This window comes from Rhinichthys klamathensis, unplaced genomic scaffold (genome assembly GCF_029890125.1).
Source record: "Rhinichthys klamathensis goyatoka isolate OS25496 unplaced genomic scaffold, OSU_Roscu_1.1 h1tg000254l_1, whole genome shotgun sequence".
Taxonomy (NCBI): Eukaryota; Metazoa; Chordata; class Actinopteri; order Cypriniformes; family Leuciscidae; genus Rhinichthys; species Rhinichthys klamathensis.
In genome coordinates this window covers 3398363-3413081 of record NW_026606776.1, presented here as the reverse complement: position 1 = coordinate 3413081, position 14719 = coordinate 3398363, and the positions used below count along the sequence as shown (strand labels likewise).

The following is a 14719-nucleotide window of genomic DNA, read 5'->3' as shown; positions in this document are numbered from 1 at the left end:
AATCCCATGCAAGTGTGTTTCTATGTATCATGGGATTCTATCTGTGTTGAAGTCAAAACTGTGTTTAAGAAGTGCTATATTTTATTATATATGTATGCACTTGCTTGTTTTGTTGATATTAGCTCAGTATTATGTGGCCTTATGTATGTTTCTCAGACATGTAGACGTGCCTGTCAGGAAGTGTACTGTTATGTTTGACTAAAGCGCTTTACAAAAAGTATAATCAATAAGTGTATCAATCTTTGAATTACAATGTCAATGTAATGGCTTGGTTTATGCTGCATTATGTTTGTTTACATAAAGAAGAGTTGCAAAAGCCTTCTAATAAAACATTAAAAGGAAAATTACATTTAAGTGATGTATGCAAAACAGCATAAGCATATCGAATTAGACAGATGATTGCACAGCGAAAAAAAACAATTTGCTACCAATCTTATTATACCTACTACGGCCTCTTTTTTTTTAATGTTCTGTTTGCACCCCGTTTATAACATTGTGTTGACCAGATGAGTAATGTGGTACTTTATATGTTCTTTGTGCCTGTAGATGCACATTTTAGTTTCATACAACATACTGTTGTTTAGTTTGTGTATTTACTTTATTAAAAACAGTCTTTTGCTATTCTGGTGTGCCAAACTTGTTGTTTTCTAAATAAAAATGCGATAGTTCGCTGATCTTTTGCTTTTCATTTAAATAATTGTGCATTTCTGTGCTTTTCAGTTCTTACAAAGATCTTGTTGCGCTTTCATTTGGCAACTTTTTGTTTTTTTGTCATTTCAATGCTCTTGTATTTTATTTTTGTAGATTTATCATAAATTAATAAATAAATGAAAGGAAACCTACTCTGTTTTAAATTGAAAAATAGACCATGATGTGGTTGTCTGTCTCCCAACATATTCCTTTTTTAACTAATATTAGAGGCAATATGACGCCCATCCACTAGCGTGCATGACTGTGGCCAATCACATGAGTGTGTTCCGTGACTATCAGTATATTGTCCATATTTCCACCAATCAGCGACATGACCAGACGAGTTTAAGGCGGGGTTTGAAGACGTAATAGGCTGACTCAAGCGTCAGTCATTGAGTGATTTGACATTGTAAGTAACGGAGTGCCGAAGCTCTAGAGATTCTGTGAGCAGAGTGAAAACATGGATGTTTCAGGCGTTTTGTTTTTCTTCAACATGATATGCAATCCATGCATTAACCATCTCGACACGTGAACACATGGTAGGTCATCGACAACCGTTACATTTCGGTTGTTTTCCTCCCAAGGTAAGACTGAAACGTTTATATAGTATAGATGTCAACTGTAGCTTTGGCTGTGTATTCATTGGCCTTGTTTAGTAATTAATATATATATATATTTCTTTTAAAAATGTCAATATTATGCTATTATATGAATATATTATAGTTGGTCAGTGTCCAGATTTTTTTGCAGCTCATTTAAAAATAATAGTAATAATTAGATTTACCATATAGAATTTTATAATTCATATAGAATTGTGTATATCATGTAATAACTTTACTTAAATTTGGTCATTTCCTTTTTTTAGTTACTCCAGTTTCAGCAATTCATTTATATAATATAATACAGCCTAAAAATAATATTATTAGGCTATATAATATAATATAGCCACTGCCCGGCCAAAAAAAAATGAAAGAAAGAAAAGTCGCTCTTTGGATTTAAATAGACAAATGCTTAAGGGTCTATGATGTGTTTATTATGTTTCTAGCATGTTATATGTTTGGCATTTGTATAAATGTAAAATGATTATTCATGCACCCAGGGCCGCATTAAGAGCTCACTGGGCCCCGGGGCTATGAGCTCTGCAGGCCCCCCCCCCCCCCCCCCCCCCCCCCCCCCCCACCACCACTTTAGGTCACCAACTACATGAGCTAAATGTTCTATCATTATACGAGTCATTTTATTCATCTATGATATACTTCACAGTTAAGTTACATTACTTTTAATACGATTTTTTATCATATCAAAATTGCATGATGCACCCAACTATACATTCTTTCAAAATTTGAGCCTGATGAATCTTGACATTGTCATCCTGGAATATGTCCATGATGTGTGTGTCTTCGTGTTTGTTTAAGAAATGAAAAGCTACACACTCACTCCATCAATTAGGAAGAACTGTAGCCAAACATATTACATGCTAGAAACATAATAATCACTGCAATAATGATCCAGTCATAGACTCTTAAGTATGAGCCTATTTAAATCCAAACAGCGACTTTTTTTTTTTGATCGGGGCAGTGTATAATATAATAATTACACAACTCCATGGCAGCTATAAATTCATAAACACACTTCTACTGGAAAACAGTGACATATAGGGCAGCAGCACATTCTAATTTGTGTGATCAACTTTTTATTGTCTTTAGATATAACAAAATAACATCCATTCAAACAAACAGACAGGGAAAATGGGGAGCAACAAAAATGGGGAGCAATAAAAAGCAACAAACATATTATCAATAATTTAACAATCTAAAAAAAAAAGTATAAAAAGGTTTTTTTATAGTCATTGCTTTATATAATCCAATATGCTGGAAGAAAAACATTTCCATGCATCAATGGTACTTTAGCTTTGTTAATTCGTGCTGTCACCCAAGTCCCTATTCTGAGGAGGCTATGAATGAATCCGATATGTTTTTGCACACATGTGCGGAGTAAACCAGTTCTGTATTAGCAGCAGCACATTCTTTTGTTGAGAGTGAGACCTCACTAAAGTTTATTGACATGTTCTTTATGTATTTTTTTATTCCTAGCTTTCTGCTCTGCACCATAAGATCATCTCTCAGTGGTCACTGTCAACCTCCTCATCATGGAGGGCCAATATATCAGCATTCATGGCCTCAACATCACCCACAGTCCTATCGGAGCACCGGCCATGTCTATCAACAAACTTTTCCCGGCTCTGCTGGAGTGCTTTGGCATCATTCTGTGCGGATATGTGGCGGGTCGCAGTGACATCATTAGCGTGGCACAGGTCAAAGGATTGGGCAGTTTCGTGTCGTGTTTCGCACTTCCTGCCCTGCTTTTCAAGAACATGGTGCAGCTTCAGTTTGAGCACGTCGTCTGGTCGTTTCTATGGAGCGTTTTGATCGCAAAAGTGTGCGTGTTCCTGCTAGTTTGTGTGCTGACGCTGTTGGTGGCAAATCCTGAGAGCAAATTCAGTAAAGCAGGGATGTTTGCTATCTTTGCCACTCAGAGCAACGACTTTGCACTGGGATATCCTATAGGTGAGGATCCTCTCACACACAAATACATCTAAAATAAACACGCAGGCGGTTCTGTACAAAAACATATTAATCATAAGATCATATTCCCCACACAGTGGATGCGCTGTACAGGAGTTCGCACCCAGAGTATGTGCAGTATATATATCTGGTGGCTCCTGTGTCTCTGATGCTGCTGAACCCTGTGGGCTTTGCTTTGTGTGAGATCCAGAGATGGAAACACTCCAATGACCGCAGCTACAGCAAACTGCATGTGATCTTTACAGTCATGCTGCAGGTGTGTGTGCGTGTATTTATCTTAATCCTGAAGTTTCTGTTGATGTCCACCTTTTTTCATGTTGGTCTCACCTCTTCTCTCTTTTTAGGTTTTGAAGAACCCAATAGTCTTCATGGTTATTGTCGGAATTCTCTCTCATTTCCTGTTTGGTGGACGTGTCCCTGTTTTATTAGGAGAGTTTGTTGATGGACTGGCAGACTCTTTTGGAGGGGCGGCACTCTTTTATCTGGGCCTGAACATGGTGGGACAGATGGGTAAACTCACACGTACCACTGGGGTTTCCCTTATCCTGCTTATCACTGCCAAACTGTGAGTGAAAGAGAGTTGTATGCGGGGTGTTATGGCATAGTGGTTAAAGATCTGAGCTGTTTAACCAAAAGGTTGTAGTCTTGAACTCCACACTTGCTACCGTGATTATGCTAGTTATAGCAAACGTTACCATCAGACCAAGGTGTCATTCCTATCATCAGCAGTGGTGTTGTTGTTAACTAAGAAAAATAATAAAAATCATTTTCATTATTTGAAATGAAGCTGAAATAAAATAAATATATAATATAAATATCAGATGAAAAACTTAAAAAATAAAAATAAAATAAAAAAACCTTAGAAGAAAATTAGAAATGTTGTCTTGGCAAGTAACTAAAATAAAATCAGTTGAAGATGAAGTATTAAAATTACTAAAACTAAAGGAACAGGTCAGGACAGGTCACTAAAGCTGAACTACTAAATGAAATTACTAAAACTGTAAATATAAAAATAAAAGCTAATTCAAATGCATCATATTAAGTTTAGGTTGTTTATGTTAAAACGCATGTTATGCAAATTAAGGGAAAGTTCACCCAACAATGAAAATTCTGTCATCATTTCAAACCTGTAAGACTTTCATTCATCATCGGAACACAAATGAAGATAATTTGAATGAAATCTGAGAGATTTCTGTCCCTCCATTGACAGCCTACGCAACTACCACTTTGACGCATGACATGAGGGTGAGTAAATTATGACAGAATTAAAATGTTTGGGTGAACTATCCCTTTAATGTAAATTTTACATGTAGTTAAAATACATAAATCTGAACCATTTTTTAGTGCTGATTCATGCAATTTAGGCAGATCTATGACTGTATGGTTGTGTTTTCCAGGCTAGTTATGCCATTGATGTGTAAGGACATGATGGAGCTGTTGAATGCTGGTAATTCCAGCTCTGTGAATCACTCTAGCCTGTCTGATTATGCTTTCCTTTACGGAGTTTTCCCCACCGCTCCCAGCGTGGCCATCTATGCTGCCAAGTACAACATGGAGCTGGAGGTGGTAAGCTATGAATGAATTTCTGTAAATGTCACCTAGACTCAGTCACTGCTATTAAACATTAGTCAACACAGATCAGTACAAGTGTTTTGTGTGTGGTAGGTGACCTCTGGTATGGTCATTAGCACCTTCCTGTCAGCACCCATCATGTATGTGTCGGCTTGGTTACTGACCATCCCATGGTTGGAGGCCTCGTCCCTGGTGGCGGAGCTGCAGGACGTGAGCTTTAACATCAGCATTGTCAGCCTAATAGCCCTGGTGAGTGTGTGTGTGTGTGTGGGTTTATGTGTTTAACAACACATGACATTTGCTTACAGTGGATTAGAAGTGAGAAAAGACTTATTCAGTTAGATCTCTTCTCTTCTCTTCTCTTCTCTTCTCTTCTCTTCTCTTCTCTTCTCTTCTCTTCTCTTCTCTTCTCTTCTCTTCTCTTCTCTTCTCTTCTCTTCTCGGTCTGTTCACTTCTTTTTTATATAAGGTTTCCTCCTGTCCACTGTCTTGTGTGGTTCATTTTTTATTCTATTTTAATATATTCTGTTATTATATTGTCTATTCTGTCTATTCAATTTGGTTCTGTTCCTTTCTGTTCAATTCTATTCAGGTCTGGTGTGTGTTCACTTCTTTTGTCTATTCTATTCTATTCTATTCTATTCCATTCTATTCTATTCTATTAAAGTTCTATCCTGTTCCCCTGTCTTGTGTGGTTCACTTTTGATTCTATTTTAATCTATTCTGTTCCGTTATTTTATTGTCTATTCTGTCTATTCAATTATGTTCTGTTCTGTTCAATTCTTTCTATGTCTGTTCACTCTGGTGTGTTCTATTCTATTTTAAGGTTCTCTTCTGTTCTCCTGACTCATCTGGTTCATGTTTGATTCTATTATATTATTATATATCGTCTATTCGGTCTATTTAATTTTGCTCTGTTCTGTTCAATTCTATTCATGTTCTCTTTGCTTCTATTTTTTATGGTTAATTTCTGATTCTCTTCTCTTCTGTTCAGTTCTGTCTATTCTGTTCTATTCTCTTCTTCTGTCTCTTCTGGTATACCTTACTTTTGATTCTATTAATTTTTTTGTTTGTTTTATTCAGGTTGTATTCTCTTCTCCCTCTCCTATTCTTTTCATCTGGTTAATTTCTGATTTTATTTTATTCTGTACTGCTCTGTAAAACTTGGCTTTATATGCACGTGTAACCATAGAGAACATGAATAAGAATTTTAAGAGGATTGGAAATCATAGGTTCTACATCAAACAGAGGTTTAAATCAAAAATCTTATCCCAGAAACAATGAGTTACAGAATCTCTGGATTACCAAAATGTTTGTGTGTGTGTGTGTGTGTGTTGCAGGTTTGGACCCTTGCTGTCATGCTTCTAAGTAAGAAGTTTAGGAGGCTGCCACATATGTTTGCCACAAATCTGTTTTTAGCACAGGTACACAATCTGCACAAAGGCACACATGTCCATAATTGTTTCACTCACTTGCTTTTTTCCCTCCCTGTTTCTTTCCCTCTCTCTTTAATTAGTAGCACTTTTTCAAAAACTCTTACCCCTAAGAATTCAGTGCATCAAACTTTTACTAGACTTTTTTTTTTCTGCTATTACTAAAAGTAAATTAAACGTTTACTGACAAACATTTCCATAGACTTACATTGAATGTGGGACCCAAGTCATATCTCTTGTGGTGGGATCTTTTGACTTGGCAATATCCTAGCAACAACCTACCCTAAATACCCTAACAACTGAAAATGACACAATAAAACTTGATCAGAACACCTTAGCAGCCACAAACCAATGCCCATGCCAACCAGCAAGTTGTTTTAACGTATATTTCTTCAGAAAATGTAAAAACATATTTTCTTGATTTACTTCAAGCATGCTATGTTTATTTTGTCTCTTATGCAGCTCCTAGTGTGTGTGTCGATGATCTTGTGGAAGTTTGTGCTGAAGCAGGGGAACGTGTTTGGCCAAATTCTCACCTTTACACTACTTTATGGGTCTCTTTACAGTACCTACATGTGGACAGGTAACAATTCATCAAACACTTACTTGATGTAAACAATACTTGATGGAGAAGGATTATTTTCATTGTGTGATTTTAGGTTGTGAGACATCTCCTTTGTGTTGTGCAGTTGTAGCGGTGTTTAGCAGTTGTGTAGATATTGTGTTATAGGTCTTTTGGCGTTCGCTCTTACTTTATTGGGCAGAAATGAAAACTTGAAAGTGAAACCCATAGTTTTCATCATCTTTGGATGGGGGTGAGTATATATGCGTGTGTGTTTATTATTCCAAAAAAATAAATCCTTTCAACAAGAAATTAAATGAATTTTTAAAACTGATAGCAAATTATACAGCAGAATTCCATATTTACTGGAGAAAACACCTTTTGCGTTTTAATTTTGTTACCTTAGAATTCCTTTTCTGATTGTGGGCGCGCTGCTCATGATAGGACAAAGAATGAATGACAACGTAGACTCCGCCTTCTTTTACGGCAAGGGGCAGGTAGGTTGGGATTTTTGTCTGCAACAATGTGTCTCTGCACCCCCCAACACACACACACACACACACACACTAACTGTCCCTTTCTCTTCAGATTGTGTGTACTCTGGTAGTTCTGGGCTACAGCATCGTTCTGGCTGGTCTGTCTTTGTTGAGCTTGAGCCGAGGGGCCCAGGAGGAGCAGAACTATCAGGCCCTAGATCAAAACTCCATGACAGGCACAACAGAAGATGTGAGACACCCCCAGCCAGAGAACCAGAACTCATCTGAGCTAGATCAAACCAACACAGGTAGATTGTTGTTATATATAGATTATATATGTACATATATTCTACAATAAGCAAAGCAACTAACTTAAAGGGATAGTTCACAAAAAAATTAATTTCTGTCATCACTCACTCTCATGTCGTTCCATACCCTTAAGAGTTTCGTTCATCTACGGAACACCAATGATGATATTTTTTATTATTTCTGAGAGATTTCTGTCTCTCACCCAAAACTCTGATGCTTGGTAAAGATATGGTAAAGCGATTGTGTCTCTTCAGAAGACTTTGATTAACCCGCTCTATTCATTTGGATTTCTGTTACAATCTCTTTATGAATGTTTTGAAGCGTAAGAGGTTTGGGTGAATAGACTTTTAATTGAGGGACATGAGGGTGAGTAATTGATGACAGAATTTTCATTTTGGGGTGAGCTAACCCTCTAAAGGTGCATTGCGCACCTCTCTGAGTTTTTGCAGAACTATGCCCCCCTCTGGCGACAAGCGAAACTGCCTTACTGTCTTTGTCTTGCGTGGAGTTTGCGTTGGGGTTTATGAACTACAAGCCGGTCTCTTTGAATCCATCTTCCAATTTTTATGAAAGTTGACTGAAGTTTTGTCGCTCGAGTTGTCTTCGCTAATACGGAGAATGGTGGCGAATACACAAACCTGCCAGACATAGCCAGGGGAGCGTGAACGCGCATGACGTCACGCCCAGTCTCACGTTCCGGCCCGAATCCCTCTTATTTATTTTACTGTACAGGATTATAGAAGCAATCGCAGTGATCAGAGAAGGGCTCATTCAGCCCATCAGGCAATTGTTTAAGCATGTATGGGTTAGAAAAACGGGTATTTTTAACATGAAATGTTGCACAATGCACCTTTAACCCTCTGGGGTTCTTCATTTTAGACTCACACTCAGGACCTTCGGGTCAAAAATGACCCGGAGGGCGGCATTAAGATACATTTTATTTGAGTAAAATCAATGAAATATATTTTTGTTCAATAATATTTTTTCTTTTCTTTTTTGGTGTTTTGAGATAATTTTATGATTTATAATTAATATTTATGCAATAATTAAGACCCATTTTTTCCCATTGAATATAATAGAAAATTTATATATATATATATATAATAAAAAAATTTTTTTTATTAAAGCTGTATTTCATTTAAAGGTGCCCTAGAATGTTTTTTTTTATTATTTTATAATGTTTCCTGGGTTACCCTTATAATGTTAGTATGTTTTTTAGATAAAAAATAATCATAATTTAGAAATAAATGGCATTTTTCCTAGCCTGCTTTTAGCCTCTGATTTGAACACTCTGTTTGAAGGGGCGTGTCTGCTGTGGGATTCAGTGTAACCGCGGCCACTGCTGTGATTGGCTGACATGCTTGCATATGAAATAGCAACGCATTACATGTGAAACTCTCTCCCGAATACTTTTACTACTGCTATTATACGTTTGTACTATAACAGCTATCGAGATTAACGAATCGTGAGATGTTTTTAAAGTATTTAGATCTATTCCCATCACATAAAATGTTGCCGTGATGAGCATTGAGCAGATGACAGTCTGTTGATCGCGAGACTGAAGATCTTATCATTGCAAAGCAGTTTCTGCACTCTCTCTGCTTTCACCAATGCAAACACGATGATGTAAATACAGTAAGAGCTTCGTTGTGCAGTAACGTGCGTCATTGATTTCATAACGAGTTTGGCAAGTGTCCAGATAAACTCGCGCTGTGTGGAAAGATTGTTCTCTGATCGCTTTCTGTATATAATTTGTTCACAATTTAAATACGATTATTTTCATCCTACTAAAAGAAACGATGTGAAGCTGATATTTTAGTCACTGGTTTGACTTACTGATGCATAAACAGTATTGAACGATTTTGAGAGAAAGATTACCTGTCTGAACTTGAACAATTACACATCAGAAAGTGTTGCTTGGTAGCTCGATCCGAGGCCAGCTCTGTATTGGCCCAAGTTGAGGAAACACTCGGTGAAATGTTTGGAAATTTCCAGAGAAAATCAAATTAACCCATTGTTTCTTCAAAGGCTCAGATGAAGGAACTAAAAAATACTTTTGTGTTCATGTGTACATCCACACTGAGCAACTGCCATGCTTCGGCTGCGCAGTTCCGCCTGGCATTGAGGGCTGGCATTATGCAAATATTTGGAAGCGTACATATTAATGATCCCGACTATTGCGTCACAGTCGGTATTGTGTGGAGAACCGACCGTTTTTCAGGGGTGTTTTTCATAAACGTGAATTAAATGAGAACGCGAAAACAGTCCAGTTTGAGATTCACTCTATGTCATGTCCATGCACTGAACTCTTGTTATTTGACTATACCAAGGTAAATTCAATTTTGAATTATAGGTCACCTTTAAGAGTCAAGTCTAGGCCTCATGAAAGCAATTTTTGAAATGAGATCGGAGCCATCTGGTGGACACACTGAGCATTTTTATCACGCAATAGCACATTTTTACCACTAGTGGATTTACAGCTCTCTGTAGAAACCTATGGTAGAAACACTCTAGTGATTTTTTCACATATTGTTTAATTTTTTTCAGGTTGTTGATTTGAATATATAATAACAGATTCTCAAAGACTATTTTTGTCATTTTTTAAAATTAAAAAAAAAAAAAAAAAAGATTTGGTTGGTTTAAATGGTAATTTGAAGTGGCAGTTTTACTTTATAATACATTCAAACCTGAACATTGCATTATAAAGAGAACAAATGGAAACTATTTTGTCACCCATTGTTTTAAGAGATTCACCCCTTCACTGTTGTGTGCTTTTTTTCTGCATCCTGGCTGTTTGGTAGATTGTATGCACAAAAAAACTCTGTATTTTCACATTTTTGCCAATTTCCCATTCATTTCCTATGCGGGTCATTTTAGACCCGAAGACCCTGAGTGTGACTATTTTTTTTACGACCACTTAGACTTTTCAAATCCTGTCCCCAATTTTTTTGGGTGTTCATATACCAAGTACTAAAAAAGTCACCAAGTTTTGGACCATTCCGATGAAGCTACGATTTTTAACATTTTTTTATTTAAACGCTTCGGGTAATTTTTGACCCGAAGAACCCCAGAGGGTTAAAGAAATAATAATAATAATTCACCCAAAAATAAAAATTCTGACCACTTTTGTCTTTCCAAACCTGTTTGACTTTCTTGTGCAGATCACAAAATATAATTTTAAGAATACATCTCTAAATAAATTTGTCAACGTAATAAAAGGGGTTCAAAACAACATTTGTTGTTGTTTACATTTTCCAAAATAGCTTCTTTTGTGTTCCCATATAGAATGAAATGCATACAAGTTTGGAACAACATAAGTATTATGACAATTTAAATTTTTGAGTCAACTATCCCTTTAACAACATCCCTTATTTGGTATGGTGACTGTAGTTGTTTTCAAAAAAAGTGCTTTTCAAATGCTGCACATTTGTAGAATGTACATGTATTGTAACTTCTCATTTGTTGACAGATGTCTACTGCAATGAACCCATGCCAGATATGATAGTCGGACATCTTACTGACTCGCCAGTGCCTTCAGCAGGTTGAAATATTTTTTACTTCATACTTATGGTTCATACTTATATCAAGTCATTAAATACTGTTTGATCGCCAAGTTTCATTAGGGAGTATAAAAGAGCGTGTTTCTTTTCTCAGGGATTTTCCTGAGCGAGGCGTCAAGCTCCAGGCATGTGCAGGAGGAGAGACAGATAGCTCGACATGTGCTCCTCTGCCTGCTTCTCATCGTCAGCATGTTGGCTGTATGTCCACTACACATACACTCCCTCATAAACACATGCATAATGAAGTAAGCCTCATGAAGCATTGTAAATTATACTCGGAGCACTCAACATCCTCCAACGTCAAATTATCTCTTTTACATTTGGGTCTGTTTTTTTCTTCCAGAACCTGTCCAGCTACCTGTGGTGGTTGTTCAACGCAGATCCAGGGCGGCTTTACCTCGAGCTGCAGTTCTTTTGTGCTGTAGCCAATTATGGACAGGTGAGCACAGTAACACAACTCTCACTGCAAACTTAGAACATCTAGAGTTGCTATAAAAATGTCAAATGTGCCTTTTCTCCATCAGGGTTTTGTTTCCTTTGGAATTTTTGGGTTGGACGAGCACCTGATTATTCTTCCATTCAAAAAGAGGTGAATCAGCCATGTTTGTGTTATTAATTTATTATTTATTTATTATTTATTTTGGATGTGGTTTCAGCTGCTTCTTTGTGTGTTTGTAGGCTGGCTACTCTGTGTGGTTTCGGTCAGGATGAAAGCCTCGAGTCTGCTGCTGTTCCTGAGGAAATACGACTGACCTGTACACAGTTTGTGAGATACCACAAAGATCAGTGCGTTCAGGATATTGTTCGCCAAAGAGGGTGAGTATGTGTATGTTCACATATTTTATATGTGGTTAGAAGTGAAATCATTTATAATTTCAGAGAGTATCAGTGCAGCGTAGTATTTTTAACTATAGATGGTCACATAGTTGGACAAGCGTTTTCTAATGTATCTTTGCGCTTTCTTTTCATTTTTATATACATTTTCTAGATGTTAATCACAAATACATTATTAAACATATTATTATTAGGTTACTTTTATTTTTTTGCCATTTTTATTTATAGTAAGGGCTTGTCTATTGTTGTCTCTACATTTAACTGCATGGGATTATGAGAGTGTTTTAAAGGGGTCCTATTATGCTTTTGTACATTTTCAACTTTCTTTAGTGTGTAATGTTGCTGTTTCAACATGAAAAGATCTGCAAAGTTACAAAGCATTAAATCCACTCTAAAGGGGGGTTAAAGGTGCTCTACGTAACTTTTAGCGGCCTCTAGTGGTGATGTTTCAGATTGCAACCAAATTTTACAAGAGCGCTCGTGCTCGAACTCATAGACAATACCGTCTATTACGCAAATATCTCGGCGAATACTTGACGGATTCGGCGAGCACCGAGCTCGTTGGGACCATCTAGTCGAGCTGAAAAGAACCATATAAGTTCCATAGTTTTTGGTGGTGTTTTCGCGGAGATATTAGCAGAAAACCATCGGGCGCGCTGCAAAATTGCGGACGCCGGTGACGTCACGATCTCAGAAGAAAATCGCTCGTATCTCTGGAACGCAAAGACCCAGAGAGCTCAAATTCGGGGGAGGAGGTCCCAGGGGAACCCTTGCCCGAACGCTAGAGTGGCGGGCCTCGGGGATGCCCCTTACCGGATCGCCGTTCGCTGGGACCCCCCATCTCGAACGGCTATAACTCGGGGAGCCGGGCGAGTTGGACCTCGGGGGTGGGCTCGTTCGAAAGGCCCCGTCCAGCACTACGAACGATTAGAGTCTTGGGAATATTGATCAAAGATTGACTGAGATATAAGCCGAAAAACGTGCGCCTTTAACCGGACATAACTCCCTGACTGTCTACAATAGACTGTATATAAGGAGAGAGGCTCGGGAGCGCGCATGCACATCACATCCGTTGGATTTCGCGGTAAATCCGACCCGGAGACTTCACATAGAAATAGGAATACTGGCCTTCAGAGGTAATAGCAAAACTCGACAAGTGGATCATTTTAATGTGTGATTACTACCCCTTCACACACAGGCATAAAAAAAGGATTCATTTTAGTAGAAAAGTTACATAGAGCACCTTTAATGCCCATTCACACCAATGACGATAACAATAATGACAACGATAAAGATGTAGCTCTAAAAATCGCTCTAAATGTATAAGAATAGCAGAGTCCACACCACAACTATAACGATAACGGCACAGAGAAACAATATTGTTGGAATCACTTTCTGAAGTATATTTTACAGTTGATGAACGATAAAAACAGCCAATCAGAATCCAGCTCGAGCATTTAGAGCTGCAGACGACAAAACTGCAGTGCACGTATAAAATAAACAGAACGTTAACATCCGCTGGTGTGGACGCTAATGTAGTTATCTTTAAAGTTATTGTTCTTGGTGTGAACGGGCCTTTATTCTCTAAATCAGAGCGCACTGTTTCTGAACTCTTTGAAACACCTAAATTGTAGTCTTAAGTTTTCTTCCGGGAATGCATCACAATATTCCTGATTTAAATAATTCCCGCTAGGCTAAGGCCTTGTTGAGTTGCGTTAGTAGTGTGTTAAAAACTGCAATTATAGTAAAGGGCGTGACATTTCTGAAACACGCTTCAAGTGGTTGACCAATCAGAACACACTGGTCCAGCCAACCAATCGGAGTACATTGCGCTTTTTGGAAGGAGGGGCTTCATAGAAACAGGAACTAAACAGAGGCTGCATCCTAAATCGCATACTTCCCTACTATATACCCGGATGACCTGCTACTTCCGGCGAGATTCTGAAGTGTGCTTATTCAAAAATGTACCTACTCAAGAGAGTATAACATTTTGGACACAGCCAGAGTGTTAATGACAGACTGGGAAGAGAGGTGCTGCAACAATGTAAAATGTGAAAAATAATGTATTTTTGAATATTCAAGCGTGAAAACCTATTCTATTCTATTACACCCCAAAAACAATAGGTCCCCTCCAAATTTGGAAAAATAACACACTTCACCTTTAAACCTTCCTTCTGACCTATTCCTGTTCTTTTTTCCTCTTTTAACTGTTTATTTTTTCACTTTCTTCTTAGTGGATCTTCTGAATCTCTCACTGGACCTGTGGGTGAATCCTTCCTTTGATTGACAGGTGTACTCACTGGTGTATGGGCAGTGGGATCATTGGCTCTTGTATGTGGGTGTGGCCAAAGACAGAAAGGTGTGTCCTTGCTTTCAGGACACGGCTTCAGATAAACGTTGACTTACTTCATGTGACATGTCTGTATTGCTTCCAGCTCCCTGTGATATTGCTTCATAGGGGTGATATGCTCAGTGAATCTTCACCTTGTGGTGTCACACAAGTCGAAACAAGAGCTAAATAGACTGATTTATGTATCAGTATGTGTTGTACATCTTGAATAACTATGCATGGCATGCAAAAAGCACAGAACTCTTTATCTCATATATGCACAATCAACAGCCTTTGAACTTCACACACACTTGCCCTGTTCCAAAGCCTAATGAGCTGCCTGTGTAGGCAGCATTTTAAGGCATCAAG

General features: G+C 37.9%; 1 protein-coding gene across 1 annotated transcript; it reads left to right on the top strand.

The window, feature by feature from the left end:
* Positions 1–1139: 1139 nt before the first annotated feature.
* gpr155b (G protein-coupled receptor 155b) lies at positions 1140–14431 on the top strand. Its single transcript, XM_056267106.1, has 17 exons — positions 1140–1229; positions 2784–3257; positions 3353–3531; positions 3620–3840; positions 4673–4841; positions 4941–5096; positions 6188–6271; positions 6743–6863; positions 7011–7095; positions 7249–7339; positions 7431–7626; positions 11097–11168; positions 11282–11385; positions 11531–11626; positions 11712–11776; positions 11866–12003; positions 14256–14431. The coding sequence occupies exons 2-17, from the start codon at positions 2840–2842 to the stop codon at positions 14302–14304; spliced, it is 2244 nt and encodes a 747-aa protein (XP_056123081.1). The 5' UTR covers positions 1140–1229; positions 2784–2839; the 3' UTR covers positions 14305–14431.
* The last annotated feature ends 288 nt before the right edge of the window (positions 14432–14719 follow it).

Excerpts from the sequence above, each read along its gene's own strand:
- gpr155b (XM_056267106.1), top strand. The coding sequence starts at position 2,840 with ATGGAGGGCCAATATATCAGCATTCATGGCCTCAACATCACCCACAGT. Across the intron at positions 7,340-7,430 it reads TCTTTTACGGCAAGGGGCAG|ATTGTGTGTACTCTGGTAGT; the intron begins GTAGGTTGGGAT and ends CTTTCTCTTCAG. Across the intron at positions 7,627-11,096 it reads GCTAGATCAAACCAACACAG|ATGTCTACTGCAATGAACCC; the intron begins GTAGATTGTTGT and ends ATTTGTTGACAG.